The sequence below is a fragment of the Urocampus carinirostris genome, chromosome 16 (genome assembly GCF_059441175.1).
Source record: "Urocampus carinirostris isolate Australia breed hairy pipefish chromosome 16, RoL_Ucar_1.0, whole genome shotgun sequence".
NCBI lineage: Eukaryota > Metazoa > Chordata > Actinopteri > Syngnathiformes > Syngnathidae > Urocampus > Urocampus carinirostris.
Window position 1 is genome coordinate 20268542 of NC_142364.1, and position 16546 is coordinate 20285087.

Here is a 16546-nt window from a genome sequence, read left to right on the forward strand (position 1 = left end):
AGTCGCATAAACCAGTCAGTGTGTTTTGTTCACAATCTACCTATAGGGGGCGCTCCAGCAAGCCCATCTTTGTGCAAATTGCCAAGCAAGTAGTGAGCCTAAATCCTCTGGAGCTGCGACTGCCGTCCCGTGCATGGAAAGTCAAACTAGTAGGCGAGGGCGCGGACGACGCTGGCGGAGTATTTGATGACACCATCACGGAAATGTGCCAGGTAAGAACGATGCAAAAGAAATGCAAATATAGGATTCTTGTCTTATATCTTTTGTTAAATAAAAGGTTTAAATTATGTTTAGGGTGGGTTTTTTTTTTAAGTAATATCAAAACCACACCTTTTTCGTCTGGCTTATTGTTTATTCATCCTCTTGTCCTCTTTTTAATTTCGATAATTAATCCTGTCCGTTACTAATCCTTCGATTAGGTTCTGATGTTTTCCAGTAATTCATTAAGCTTATTTTAATTCATGTTTTAATTTTAATTCAGAAATATTCAATCAACTTTTTGGAGGACGCCAGTGTTTTCTGATTAAGGGCTTTTGCGCCATGAGGAATGTGATGTGTGGAGGTATGGGGGATTTACCTTTCTGATGCTAGGCCTACCCAGGTCATCAAAGAGAAAGTGTGTATTATTTGGTGAGGTAAGGAAAAAGTACATGAACGATTTCATAAACCTGAACCTCTCTTAGAGTGAGCTTGTATAATTGTTAGGCATCTTTCTGCCATGGGTACAGTACTCTTTAGCACTCGTTTTCAGTTGCACGACACAACACGGCAACATATAGTGGTCAAATAATACACACTGTCCCTTTAAGGGATTTTTCTTCACATGGTTTCTTTGTGCACTGCCTTCAGAACAAAACAATCGTTCTTCAATACGCAATGTCGCACCTTAGATATTTGAATTTTTCATAAAGAAGATATTAATTTGTTTGCTCTTACAAAAGCTGTGTGAAGAGAACCTTAAAGGGATAGTATGTATTTTTTTAGTCCCCCCAGATGTAAAAAAAAACAAAAACAACATACTTAGATACTTACATAGATTTTTTTCAAATTGAATAACACAGAAAAATGCATAATAAACATTTAAATGATAGCTTTTCTTAAATACTCAAAGGTCAAGAAATGTGTATTTATTTGACATAACATGAGCCACAGCTAAAGTTAGCTGACACTATTCTCTGCCATCTTGCTGCAATAAGTGCCCCAAAAAAGAAAACAAATCAAGCAAAAGGCTGCGCAAAAAGAAGTGTATAGTACAGTAAAATGCAGTTTGGACTCCTTGAGCCTCATTACAATATAGCAACATCTAGTGGCCAAATAATAGACACTGTCCCTTTGGGTCCTAAACAGTTTACTAAGTTCAATAAACACGGTCTTTTAGAAGAGATGCACCCCTAAAAACCCAAGCGTTTTTATTTATTTATTTATTTTATTAAATCTTACTCTATTAGAGTGGACTGAGTACATGCTGAATTTTAGTTTTTCTGGCTCACCCCCCTCTAAAATGGCCTCAGCAGACAATGTGTCTCTTTGAAATGATTGATTTAGTTCATGTTTCGAGCAGGAGTTGCAGTCCGGTGTTGTGGACCTCCTTATCCGAACGCCCAACAGCTTAGCAGACGTCGGCAGTCACACGGACAGGTCGGTGAACTTGCCGCCGACTATGATGGTTTCCAGTGCTCACTTTTGAAAATGTCTTCATGCTCACCAACAGGTTCCTGCTAAACCCGGCCGCTCTCTCCAAAGATCACATGGCCCAGTTTCGCTTCCTGGGCATTTTGATGGCAGTGGCCATCCGCACCAAGAAACCTTTGGACCTGCACCTAGCACCCTGGGTGTGGAAGCAACTCTGCTCCATGCCGCTCGGGGAGCCTGACCTGGAGGAGGTGGACTTACTTACTTTTCGTACCTTGCAAGGGATTCTTCACTTGGAAAACAGCGCCATCACAGAGGAGAACTTCCATGTGGTGAGATCTCGCTATTATTTGATTAGTCTTCTTCCGGAGTCTATCTTGAGAAAGGACGCTTCTCTTGTTTTTTCTTTTGCTGCTGTGCTTCTTTTTTTTTTAACGAAATGACAAACAAAAAAGGAGCTGGAAGCCATGCGGAAAGAGATGATGGAAATCATTGGACTTTTTTTCTCAACTAGGCACAAAACATGTAATGTTCTTCACCACTATTATGAAGATATGTTAGAAAATATTTCAATTGCCGGGGCACTCTAGAAATGAATTTTAAAAGTTGACCAATTTGGCTCAAATACTCTAGAGCATACAGCTCATTTCTACTTGGAGAAATTGGAACTTTGCTTACCATGCCACTGGGGCTTTGTGACTGTTTTGTCCCAGTTGCGGGGCTGCCATTGGATTCCAGTTTTTTATTTTTATTTTTTGCTCCACTTTAGCCCCCGTTAGAAGCTGGCTATTCTGCCAAGTCCATTGGTTAATTCCCTGCTGGTGTTGTTTTTGATGCCATAGCTGCTAACTGCATGGTTTTGGCCAGCTGGGTTCCTGTTTTTCCGTTGAGCCTTTCCTTGATTGTTCCGCTTAGCCCCTGTTAGCAGTTGTCTAGCCTACCGTGTTTTTTGGTTTATTACCAGCCTGGTTTGTGTTCCTTAGCTGTGGTTGGTTCCTGGTTAGCCAGGGTTCTTACTGTGTGTTTTTTGGCATGCCAGGCTTGCGTTTTTCCACCGAAACTGCGGCTGCCTTCCGTTGATCGTTCCGGTTAGCCCTTATTGACTCTCCGTGTGTTTTTGTTGCCAGTTAGCCCCATTTAGGCTGCTCGCCCTTTGTTGTACTATTACTACATCCACCTACGACACAACGCCTAGGTATTCTTCACAAAACCACCAAATCCTAGCTTATAGATATGCATATAGGTTTTACTGTATATTAACATAACCTGTTTGACTAATTAACAGGTACAACAATACGGCTCAGAAAGTCAAAGACGATAGGCATCATCTGGTAAAATAATTGGAAATTAACGATAAAATGTACATAGATTTTTATTGATTTGCGTTTAAGAAATGCACGTACTTGCATGGGCAGAAGCCAGAAGTAGAAAGGTTCAAAGTTACGTACAGCAACTTTAATAATCTAGCGCAGCATTTAAGAGAGCTAGACAAGGAGAGACAAAAAAGAACTTGTGGTTAACAAGCGCCAATGAACATTTTATATATATATATATATATATATATATATATATCCATCCATCCATCCATTATCTACACCGCTTATCACAGTAGGGTCGCGGGGGTGCTGGAGCCCATCCCAGCTATCTTTGACCAGTGGGTAGAGGACACCCTGAACTGGTTGGCAGGCAATCGCAGGGCACTCACTCATTCACACCTAGGGACAATTTGGACTGGACAATTAACCTGACATGCATGTTTTTGGAATAGGGGAGGAAACCGAAGTGCCCGGGGAAAACCCACGCTAGCACGGGGAGAACATGCAGACTTCGCACAGGAAGGCTGGTAGCTGCTTTTGAACCCATGACCTCAGAACTGTGCCGCAGACGCATTTATATATTTGTTTTTTTGTTTTTTCCCAAAAATGTATTTTTTAGTTTAGTTTACATACATTATTTTTTTACACACCTTCTAACCATCTATTTATTTTTTAAAAAGTCAGAAAGACAGAAGCCCGAGCCAAACGTAATGATTGCCATTTTAGGCCCAACACAGGCCGAATTTCAGACTTGGGCTCAGGTTTAAGATCTTACCTCTAACGTGATGTCAGTTGCAACATGAAAGAAAAAAAATAAACGAGAACAAATTGCAGCCTATTTTTAAAATGTCGATTAAATATTTATTTTTTTATAAAATTTTCTTTGAAGATGATCCCACTGGATTCATTCGTGGCCCACAGTGCAGACGGAAGGCTGGTGCCGGTCATTCCTGGGGGCCAAAACATCTCCCTCAACTTTTTCAACCGCACAGAATATGTCGAGAGAGCGCTGCAGTACAGACTTCATGAAATGGACTCTCAGGTCCACACACAGCACGCACCATGTCGAGTTTGTGACCAGGTTCTGAAGGTTCTGTTTTTGTCCAGGTGGCGTCGGTCAGAGAGGGCATGTCGGCCATCATCCCCGTCCCGCTGCTTTCTCTGCTGACCGCTCAACAGCTGGAGCAGCTTGTGTGCGGCCTGCCCGAAGTCTCTGTGGAGACGCTGAAGAAGTTGGTGCGCTACCGTGACATCGCCGAGAGCAACCAGCTGGTCTTCTGGTTCTGGCAGAGCTTGGAGGAGTTCACCAACGAAGAGCGGGTGCTCTTCCTGCGCTTCGTCTCCGGCAGGTCCCGGTTGCCGTCAAACCCGGCCGACATGACGCAAAAGTTCCAGATCATCAAAGTGGATCGGGTAAGTGCAGAATGGTACAAAAGCAGGCATGCCAATCTCTCACATTTGGGAGAAAAATCACCATTTTGAAGTAAAAAAGGGTGACTGTAAATTGTATAGATCCAAAGAGAAAATGTTTTTAGCTGGGGAAGGCAGGTATTGTGAGATCTCTCAGAGTGAATCATGCGTTTGAGGATGTGTTTCAATTAAAATCAGAGTAGTTTGCGAAGGAAGGAGTTAATAATTTATTTGTTTTTAAAGTTCATTCGGTTTATCTCATTACCACACTATTTGTATTCATGGTACCAGGAGTGAATGTTGGAGAATGGAGTCGTACTGAAACATATGAATAAAAGCAAATAGTCACGATGAGGGGAAACAAGTCTTTGGTGTATCTGATGAAGAATCTGACTTTAAAGGAGATTGAATAAATACACTGTACATTTTAAGTTGATATTGTCGTGTTTATAGTTGTCAATGAATTACTTTAATAAGGACTGTGTGTTTGTCACTTTCAATACGTAGTTTGAGCTGAAAAAAAGTCAAAGAAAATTTGATACTGAATTTTAATAAATATCCACAAATAAATATGGTATTTCGTCCACACCACTCACCCTTTAAAGCCCCAACCCATTTTCATGCCTGAAAAAAATGGTGTGATACAAAAGAAGCTTGAGTAAAGAAAAACTCATTTTTTTGTCAAGAGAGGATTGATCCAGTGCTTTAAGCAAACTTGGGTCGAATGTACCAAACACCGTGGTATGTTTATTCAAAACAACCTTCTCCAATTATTTGGGTTGATACAACCACAAAAATGTACTCCTATTTTCGTTTTGTTTAAAATCGTATTTCCAACAAAAACATTCAAAAGTCGGCATATGTGTCGTCAAAGTTTCTTATTTCGTTTTAGCAACAAATAATACACACGTTAACCAAAAGATGGCTTTCCAAGACCACTAAATATGTTTCTCAAAGGCAGAGCAGTGACCTCACACTGGCCCATTGTCAATCAAACATTATCTATTTGATTGATCATACACACACAAAAAAAATACAAACTATTGGATGATGCGCTGTCGAAAAAATGACAGAGCTCTGAATATTGGATAAAGACAAAAAACATAGTATTGTTGCATTTTCCTTATTATTTTAACCTCTATCGTCATTGTTTCAAATGTTGGCAACCCCCGTGGACCAGAGAATCAGAGTCAGATCTGGATGGTTCTAACTACCACTACCACTACTACTACTACTAACACCTACCCCAAAAACCGGTTTGTGTCATGTTCGCCCTCTTATAAAAACCGCAGCATTTTCCATTATCAAACATTTTTGAAAAAGCGCCAGGGAGCGCCAAACACCTGCATGCGGCTGTGGAGCTGCTTGTTGCTGACCCTGGGCCTAATTCAATACATTTCCAGTGCATTCCGATAGACAACGAGTGCACTAGAGGAATCAATATTATTTAAAAAAAAAAAAACAGTTGTTCATCACTATTTGCATTCTAATCACTAAATCTGTTGATAGTTACAAAGATTAAACCTTTATATTCATACTAAATGTGTACATTAATGTTAATGTGTTATTAATGGTCTTTGCATTGATAATCTAAGAAGCACTTTAAATCTAAATTCACACTCTTAAATTCTACAAGGATTATTTTCCGCAATTTGAATATTATCTTTCCATTTTGAAATATTATCTTCAATATTTTGCAGCTCTGTATTTGAATTTCTGTTGTTCCGCAGCCCGTCAACGGCCTGCCGACAGCGCAGACGTGTTTTTTCCTGCTGCGTCTGCCGCCGTACACAAGCCAGGCAGTACTAGCCGAGCGTCTCCGCTACTCCATCCATAACTGTCCCTCCATCGACATGGACAACTACATGCTAACGCATAACACGGAGCCCTTAGAGACATCTGACACAGAGGAGTGACGCTGCCCTTATATGCACTGACTTTTAACTTATTACAATTGTTGTTTTGCATTTGTGCGAGGTTTTGTGTATTTATTGCAGAGCTTGAACCTAAAAGCTGCTGGAAGAATATAGACTGCTGTTTCTGATCGTGTAAGCCGCTGAATCAATGTGCCTGTTTTATTTAAAGGTTATTTATGAACTTGTTTGATGTTGGCATTGTCAATGGAAAATAAAGCGTGATTACTTGTAGCTTTTTGTGCATGCGTTGTGGCAACCCAAGGACCCATCCGAAATGGCAGTCTGCGCTGGGAGGACCTTTTCTAATGGGAGAGGTGGTGAACTACCGCTTGCCTGCGGAGCAGCATTCAAGAAGAGGGGGGATAACCAGACTGGTAAACCGAATATGCCAATCCCTCTGTAGTAAGCGGCCAGTCGCCAAATCAAAGGCCAGGCAAACCCTGGCTTTCAGGAGTTTTTTAAGATTTTTTTTATTTTGTTACTGACTGTTCACCCACTCTGCCTAAATTGTTCCCACCCTAAGAAGGGGAGACTGAAAGACCAGTGTGTAATCACTCAACAAAGGCTCCGCCGACCACAGAAAACCCACCTCTGTTCGAAGAAGAATACAAGTTAGTTTTGGACCTCACCCCCACTCCTTATCAAGTTTTGGTAGTTAATAAATCTCTTTGTCTGCTAAAAACCAGCTGCAAACTTTTGACGCGAGACATCGGGAGACCAGAGAGCAATACGTAACAGTAATCAAGCCGAGAAGTCATAAATGCAAGAATTAGAATCTGATTGAGACAGTTTAGGGTGAATCTTCGCAATATTACTGAGCAGGAAGAAAGCTATTCTAGTAATATTTTTCACATGTAACTGAAACTACAGATTAGGATCAAATAGAACACCTACATTTTTGACTAAGTCACCACGGGTAATTTATTAGATTTATCAAGAATCAGAGCAGAACAAATCACGACAACAAGCTGGACCAACAATCAACATCTCGTTTTTTTCTGGCTTGAAGCGCAAAAAATTAAGTGTCGTCCATCTTTGTATCTTAGTAAGGCATGCCTCCAAATTTCTACAGCTTAACAGCGCAGTTGGCTCCAGTGAGTGTCATCTGCTAACTGAAGCGGAAGCATATAAATACTAAAAAGAAGGGAGCCAAGCATAGAGCCCTGTAGAACGCCACAGGGGACATCAAAATGTTCAGAGGTCAGATTGCTGTAGTTAACATCTTGCTGGACCTAGACCATGAGAGTACGGTTCCTGAGATACTAATCTATTTTTTTCCAGATGAACAAGTAATATGTTAGGTCCACAGTATCAAAAGCAGCACTGAGATCCAGCAGCAGTAGCATTGACGAGGCACCGAAATCTATTGCTAAGAGGAGCTCATTGGTTACTTTAGCCAGGGCTGTCTCAGGAGAGTGATTTGTTCTGAATGTTGACTGGACAGATTGAAAGAGATTATTTTCAGACTTAAAGTCATTCAGCTGCTGTGCAACAACCATTTCGAGAAAATTTGACACTGGCCTATAATTACATAGGCTTTCCGGGTCAAGGTTTGGTCGCTTAAGCATGGGTTTAATGACAGCAGACTTGAAGGCTACCGGAACAATACCCAAGGAGAGCGATATAATAATACTAATTAAAGATCCCAAAGAGATCTTTCACCAGTGAACGCAAAAAAACGGTTCAAGTAAAGTAAAGTACTTCGTTTGGCCCTAGTGACCATCTGTGTCAAGGGACAATTTATTAAAACTGGAAAATAATTCTGAGCAGCTGCCGACTCAGACGTGATCTAAAACTTCGGTTCAGCCGTTTTGGAGCCTGTAAATCATTATAAGTTTATGAAATAGTTTAGATAAATGGATTCAATTAGATCCCAAACTACAACAAAATTATGAACCAAATCAATTACCTGTATTATATATACCTCTTGAATTGCGGTAAACTCAAATGATAAGATGATGATTACTTTAAGGTGGGGTGCGTAGTTTGAGAGTTCTTTAAAAAGTTGAAAGTTTAAAATGTTCTCGATTAAGTTATGTGATGGCCTGGAGAGGGACCACCAGGCTGTACCTGCATAAGACACCCCACAGGAAACAGTGCCCCTACGACCGTAGAGGTTAAGGGATCCAACCAACCAGCAAAGTATGTGTTAACAATACCCAACTGAGTTCAAAGAGCCCATATGCTGTGTTTTTCCATTGCGCCTATCTGGTTTTATCTTACTTTCATCAGGAAGAAGAATTTATTTGAGCGTGTGTTAGAAATGCACACTCTGTTACTCTGCCGCCATCTCCTGGCTTAAAGTCATGATTGCAGCCTTAAGTTTTGAAATGCTGCACACCTCCTTTAATTAGAGGACTTTTTTTGCGCGTCTGCTTTTATTCTGAGCTGGTAAGAACATCCTATTAATAAACTGCCACCTGCTTTTTTCTTTTTTCTAAACTGCAATGTGCAATTCAACCTACAGTCAGCAATCTCACAGCTGTGGTAAAAGGAGAAATAGAAAGTCAATTTATCATCACAACAAGGATTCACTAATTCCAGGTAAGGCCAGCATTGGAGAAATGTAAATGTCATACACGGTAATTTATTGTGCACAATAAATTACCGTAAATGACAGTATGCATGATCCATATGTTTCGAATACATAGAAATAGATGCAAGTTTGACCATAATCAAAGACCAAAATAGACTTGAGTCCTTCAGAAACCTTCATTTTGTTTTTTGTAACCCGGGGACGTACTATACTTTATCTCCAGATGAGGGCAGTGTTGCAGCAAAAGACGGATCATGGTAAGAATAAAAGTTTTTTTGTGCAGTTTAAGATTGTAGTATTTTTATTCCTGGAGCGAGATAAATGACAAGTCCAAGATTTTTAAACATATAAATGGATCAGAAATATTTAAAATTTAAGGTTAGAACACTCAGGTGGAGCTTTCTCATTTCAGGTCGTTTTTAATGTCACTCATCTAAAAGGGATAGAGTAATATTTAGTGCCTCCAAGTATTTTTGCTACTAAGGTACCTGTAAACCAAAAAAAAAACAAAAAAGGCTGGGCAAAAAAATAAAAAGTTGATATTTTCTTTGTTCTTTTTAACTCGTTTCCAGTTGCACAACACCATACAGTGACGTCTTGCGGGCAAATAATACACACAGTCCCTATAAAGTTCGTTACAAAATTTCATTTCATCGTCTATTCACCCATCATATAAAAAACATTTCCTTAAAGCTACAGTGTGTAAAATTTAACATGTAGATGTCTCTGTATGGTGTTGTGCAACCGATAATGAGTGCTAAAAAGCACAATGAAGAATACACACTACAGAGACTCCAAGTGACCAAAACCTGTTTTTTTCTAAATTTTTGCTAATGTTTTTTGCAAAGAAAGATCACAGAAAAAAAGTTAAACATAGGGAAAGAAAAGACAGAAAAATAACAGCAAAAATAATGGAGAGAAGGGAAGCCAAATGGGAAAACAAAAAGAAAAATAAGTAAATATGCAAAAGGGGGGGTGTAATGAAAGAAAAACACTTAAAATTAAAATGTTCAAAATAAAGAAATAATTAAAATTATGTGCAAAAGAAAGAACAAAAAAGAAAAACAAGACAGGTTTTGAGGGTAGCCTAGGCAGCAAGATAGCGGCCAATCCTATCAGCTTCCTCCAGGTGAGGAACGTCTCATGTCAAATAAATGAGAATCTCTCCACAACCAAGTATTTTTAATTAAAGGATGTTGACATGATAGTTCCTATATAGTTTTACTTATTATTAAAATCAATATTGGTTTTCTTTATTTCTATAGTTTTGTTTTCTTTTTACCGCCAGGAGGCGCTAAAACATACACACTGTCTCCTTAAAACTTTATTGAAAAGAGCAAAGATAGTTCTCTGTACTGAATTCTTAATTGATTTGAATTCTATTTAATGTCATTGATATCAACGTTTTGATACATTGTATGCAATGAGATAAGACATGACACTCCAGGGTAAACATATAATAAATACTTTAAAGAGAAAGTCCAATTGGTCAAAGGACACTTTAACCAGGGTTGGGCAGGGTTACTTTAACTTGATTACTTTCAATTACTTTTGGATTATTCCAATACCAAATATGCTAATAAAAGACAAAATAAACTGAATATGAATAAAATTATGACTCACAACACATGGTGAGCTTTCTCTCCTGGCTTTGATCTCTTTGATCTCCGGCAAAACGAACATAAAATGCGACAGAAACAAAATGAAAATAAATCCAAACAGCTTGCCAACATTATTTTTGCAGTTCCATGTATTCTATTACTCCCCAAGCCTGCACAAAATTTAGTCATTTTATTCATATTTAGTTTCTTTTGTCTTTTATTAGCATATTTGGTATTGGAGTAATCCATAAGTAATTGAAAGTAATCAAGTTAAAGTAACCCTACCCAACCCTGACTATGGGGTTTTGGGGTTTTTAAGGGTTATTGTTCTATCTTCGTTATTCAGTATCCATTATCCGTTATCGGTCAGTTCATAATACGCTACAAAGCCTAGGAGCCGGGACACTTACTCTTAGCCAAAAGGCCAAGCTAAGGTCCTAGCCCTAAAGCCTTGCTGCGATCATTGCGAATGCACCGTTCCCGGAGGTACTGCAATACCGGGCCGATGCGTGGAGCGGACAGAGCAAGCTCCTATTCCATCTCCAGATTGCAAAAATCAAAGATCATGGCAAAAGGCCAAGTTAAAGCCAAGCTAAGGACCTAGCAGGCCAAGGCCAAGCTAAGGACCTAGCATTAAGGCCAAATTAAGGTCCTGGCATCAAAGCTAAGGACCTAGCATCAATTCCATCGTTCCCGGTGGTACTACAATACCGGGCTGACTATAACCTACATTGTCTCACTATCGGAATCCAACTGTTCACCTGATATCGGGAATCAGGGCCGATTGGGCAAACTTTTCATAGTAAGGACACTTGAACACATCACTCAGGTCCTGTGACGCATTTCCCTTCATCTCTGATTACGTTTGACCGTCACACTTCCCGCAGACCTCAGACCGTTTGAGCCACAGACGCTGCCAAATGATGTTTTGACGCTCCGGAAAAGGAGATCAGGACTTGATGAAAGGCTTTGAGGGTATTTAATGATGGACTCCTATTGGTTATTTTTTTTTAGCCTTGGGGGAAAAACACAGTACGTCACATTGGCGTAAAAAGATTATATTATATGTAAAAACCAAAATTGATTGCAGGATTCTCAGTAAATCTCATAATTTAAAAAAAGAAAGCACTCCTTGGAACAATTTACCACTAAAGGCAGTGTTGCTTAATCCTTAACTACTAGGTTGCAATCCCATAGTTATCCAAAACAAATAAAATGATAAGAATCGTTTGAGTATTAGTCGATTTTAAGGAACTCCTTTCCTTCCTCTGCATGTTCAGTTTCATGTGCAGGTTATGAGAGAGATGAGCAGTCCATCTAAAGGTTTTATTTACAGAATATTCCGAGCAAAATGAGCAACAAGCAATGGCATTCGGAATTCACAAATGCTAAGATGGTTTACTACAGGGGTCGCCAACCTTTTTCAAGCAGGGAGCTATTGTTAGTTACTAAATAGCATAAAAGGGCACCCAGTTTGATATACATTTCTAACATCATTTTATTAATATGTTTTTACTATTTTATTGCCAGGTTAATTATTTGAAGTAGGGTTAAATATACTCAGTCTACAACAAAAATGATTTCACTAGAAAATCACAATGACCCAGCACTTGTGAGCTATCATTTGGATAAGTCCGCAGAAACTTCGGGGGCACCACGTTGGAGACCCCTGGTTTACTATCATTCCTATACAAAAATCGTGATTTGGTTGTAAATCCATCAAGTTATTCATTATATCACACAGTTGAATAGGGGCGGCAGTAGCTCAGGAGGTAGAGCGCTCGTCTTGGGATCAAGGGATCCCAGTTCGAATCCCGGCTCGTCCGTGTTACATGTCGAAGTGTCCTTGGGTAAGACACTGAACCCCTAATACCCCCCAATAAGCAGGTTAGCGCCTTACATGGCTGCAAGGCCGCTATTGGGAAAATGTGGAGCACATTGTAAAGCGCTTTGGGAAGTCATTGACTTGAAAAGCGCTATATGAATGCAGATCATTTCATTTCATTTCATCACAGTTCTACTGACGATAACAGTATCGTTCTTGAGGGTATTCTTCTCAAACCAATCAATATTTGCCTGAGGAAATCAATATAATTTTGTTCAAAAGGGATAAAGTTGGACTTCGCAAGCTGGTACTCGGGAATGGGTTTGTTTACAAATCTTATTAGCTTAAATAGAGGTTTGACAGCTCATTGTGTATTCCACTCAAAGGCCTGACATCGGCTGTTAGCTTACTCATCTTAACACTAATTTTATTGTTTAGGGCTGAAGTGTGCGCCAAATCAGAAAACTTTGTCTCACTATCGCTTTCTTGCTGTAAGGCAAGAATATTTCACGCCTCTCGCTGCATCTGGGTGCTTGAAATCCTTAAAATAGCTTACATTCTAATGTTGTGTTTTCAAGCGTTGAAAAATGCTTCAATTTTGGTTAAAGTGCTTGTAAGTGCTCGAGTTTCTTGCCATGTTTCTCAATGAGTCTGCTTAAAAATGACACCAACAGTGCTCTCTGGTGGCTTTGCTTCGCCATTGCATTTCTTCTTCCCTCATGATTAACTGCAGCTGGCATTAATTTGTACAGCATTATGCCTTTCCCTTATTCTTCATTATTCTAATACTGAGGTTGAGTTTTTCTCATGCTAAGGTTTTTGAGCATAGTATGTCTGTAAACATTTTATACTGTATTTCCAGCGCGCTAAGAACTTTGACATTTTTATTATATAATATCTCGTGAATCCATTCAATATGGTTGCTCTAAAGAAGAACACAGTTTCATTTGAAATGAAAGTGGAATAAGAAAGCTTGATGCGGTTGAGAAAATGGATCGCTTATTCTCGGCCATTCTCTGACACGGAGGACTTCTTGAATCTTATCTTCCAAAAGTAAGTTACACTTAACTTTATTCATCTTTATAGAGCATATTATTTTATGAAATGTTTAATTTTTAGTACAAAACAATACTGGCTACTTATACAAGCCTTAAACATACAAAATATAGCACTGTAGCAACTTACGAACATAAGTAGGGCAGCATCTGCAACTTTAACACTGGCTAAATATACAAGGTTCGTTTGAGTGCTTGAAATCCTTGAAAACGCTCAAATTTCCTGTTTACAAAGTTTGAAAAGTGCTTGAATTTTGTGTTAGGTGTATGTAAATGCTTGACATTTTTGCTAGGTTTCTCAGCAGTCTGACTCAATTGACCATGCATTACATCAAAAATTAAAATTAAAACAAGTCTACTTAAAAATGACGCTGACAGTGCTTTTGGGTGGTTTCGCTTTGCCGTTGCAATTTACAGAAAAAAACTCTGGCAGGATCAATCCATAGTTCTATGGTTTGATGTTATCAGGTGTTGTCTGCAGCACGGCAGCACAGTGGTTAGCACGAGTGCGGCACAGTTCTGAGGTCATGAGATCAAACCTTCCTGTGTGGGGTTTGCATGTTCTCCCCGTGCTTGCGTGGGTTTCCTCCGGGCACTCCGGTTTCCTCCTGCATTCCAAAAACATGCATGTCAGGTTATTTGGCCGATTCAATTTTCGCTAGGTGTGAATGAGCAAGCGAGTTGTCTGTCTCTGTGTGCCCTGCGACTGGCTGGCAACCAGTTCAGGGTGTCCCCTGCACACTGCTCGAAGATTTGCTCCAGCACCCCCGGGACCCTACTGAGGATAAGCGGTGCAGATAATGGATGCAAGTGCTGTCTGTGGAAGTAAAACAGGGAAATTGTAGATGATAGCTGCTGGTTTAATGTTTGGTTTAGGATTTGTCAGGTTTTCTGTTTTTTCCCTACCAGCAGCACTCAGTAACCTTAGACAGCAAGGCTATGAATTGATTCACAACGAATCTCTTTATAATGTACTGGAGAAACTGGAAAATTGGCTTTGTAAGTCCTTAATAAAATGCTTGAATTTGGCCATGAAAAAGGTGTACGAGCCCTGAACATTACCATTTAAAATATTTGTGTGAAGACAGGGAAATCACAGCATAACTATAATAAAGACGTCATTCAACAGAAATTTGGACTTTTCCATGTCTTTTCAACCAGTGCTGGTGGTGGTAGTGTTGGAGTGTGTTTGCCCCCAAAAATAATCGTGAAAACAACTGTTGAGTTCCGATCCTCAAGACTGTTTTCTATTGCTTGCAGTGAATCAATACTGAAATGTCCTTAAGAAACTTGAAACACGCCTCTCAGCGTGATAAATGCGTCCACGCTAATGACCTTTCCAAGCCGCGCTGTGTAATTGGTAGTCTGATCTTGATCGACCCTCGAGGTGGGAAACGGTAAAGGCGTGTTTTGGGATTTCACGGGGATTTAAGATGCCAGCAGCCTGTTGGGAGAGCGGCGTTTGATAAATAATAAAGCAGCAGCAGCACCGAAGAAGGAATAGAATCTCCTGCAAGTGGCAGACCTTTCTAGGAACCTTCAATTGAGCTCTTGGATCATGTTCACTTGTTTAACTCAAGTCCCTTCGTGTTTTCTTACCGTGTCGGGGGGGCTGCAACAGGCTTTCTGACCCTTCAATACTTCATGAGACATTTCTCTAATCATCAATTAAGGAATTGAACGGTGAATTATTGATTTACTCTTGTTTTTTTATTTTTTGGGGCAGTTAAGTACAAAGCTCAGATGATGTCACACAGTTAGCATCATGTTCTGGCTCATGTCAATTAAGTAACTTGAGCTTAGTGCAAGGTTCATTTACCTTTTTCACGGCGAGTTTCAAGCACTTTTTAAGGACTTTCAAATCCAATTTTCCAGTATCATTTTAAATTATTTTTCTATTTCAAACATTGATAAAGTTTCAGGAGCGAGCAGAGAGAGTGGGAAAGGTGAGATGGCACAACATTCATTTGGACAGGTAACTTAAAATTAGTTTTACCTGGTTATATCAGTATCAGAAATTATTTTCCCCCCATTTTATTAACACTCCACTTATTGAAACATAAATATTTTGTTTGTTTGTTGTACATGATTCAATTGTTTGTTTGTTTGTACATGATTCAGATTGAATCGTTTCTTGTACATGATTCAATTGTTTGTTTGTTTGTACATGATTCAAATTGAATCGTTTCTCCGGCGCCGTCACGAATGGCAGCCACTCCAGCAGCTCCCGTGTTATTTTCGATTGTTCTCAGCTTAGGGATGCTGCTGGAAAAGTGAATTTCCCTTCGGGGATGAATAAAGTATCTATCTATCTATCTATCTATCTATCTTTGAGACTGGGAGGTTCGGGTTCGCGCCCCGGCCGAGTCATTCCTAAGACTTAAAAAGTGGTCGGCGGCGCCCTCTCTTGGCTGCGGCTGCATCGGGTCAGGTGCAATCGACATTTCGTTCTGTGTACATTGTTACACAGAATGACAATACAAGGAAATTATTATTATTATTATTATTATTATCTATATCCTTTCATACATACATTACATATTATATATATATATATATATATATATATATATATATATATATAACCGCGGTGTACCTGTCCCACCAAAGATCCACATTCACGCTGGACTGGATGATGAGGTTTTTATTACAGTTTCTGCAAATGAAATGAGTCACAACATTAGCGTCTCTGCTGGCTTTGATCTCTTTGGTAGCTCTCTCTGTAGACTGCACAAAGCATATCAAAGAGCTTTCTTTTCAATTTACATAAAATACATTTTAGAATATCACAATACATTTTTACATCCATTTTAACAAGATATTTTAACATGAGATCGTATAGTGTTTTTTTTTTCGTTTACAATGAATTCAACATATTTTTCTTTAGTTTGAATTTTAACCAACATCATCCTTTTTATATATAAGAGAAAATAGAAATAATAACAATAATGAGTATAAAAATGGATACAATTTACCTGCAAATGAAATGAGTGACAACATTAGCCTCTCTGCTGGCTTTGATCTCTTTGATCTCTACAAGGGGAATTAACATTTTAGTACAACAGAAACAAAACGAAAATAAATCCAAACATCTTGACAACATCAATCACATTACTGTGCATGTCGAGAGATTTGTCAGCTGTGGTTATAATGTTTAAAATTAACTTCTTTTGTGGAGCACCAAAAGATGTGTCTTACCGTCGGCAGCTCTCTCTGTAGACTGCCAAAAAACCCCGCCTCCCGGTCACATGTCAG

At 39.3% G+C, this 16546-nt stretch overlaps 1 protein-coding gene and 1 pseudogene across 1 annotated transcript in view; one reads left to right on the forward strand and one right to left on the reverse strand.

Moving 5' to 3' along the window:
• LOC148350671 (putative E3 ubiquitin-protein ligase HERC1) overlaps positions 1–6505 on the forward strand; it is a 52764-nt gene extending 46259 nt beyond the window's left edge. Inside the window, exons 75-80 of the mRNA XM_088355527.1 lie at positions 47–212; positions 1562–1638; positions 1712–1964; positions 3838–3990; positions 4056–4361; positions 6089–6505. Coding sequence (XP_088211653.1) covers positions 47–212; positions 1562–1638; positions 1712–1964; positions 3838–3990; positions 4056–4361; positions 6089–6274 — 1141 coding nt within the window. The 3' untranslated portion in view covers positions 6275–6505. The remainder of the gene's footprint in view (positions 1–46; positions 213–1561; positions 1639–1711; positions 1965–3837; positions 3991–4055; positions 4362–6088) is intronic.
• Positions 6506–10875: 4370 nt separating this feature from the next.
• Positions 10876–10996, reverse strand: LOC148350672 (U2 spliceosomal RNA; annotated as a pseudogene).
• Between the last annotated feature and the right edge of the window lie 5550 nt (positions 10997–16546).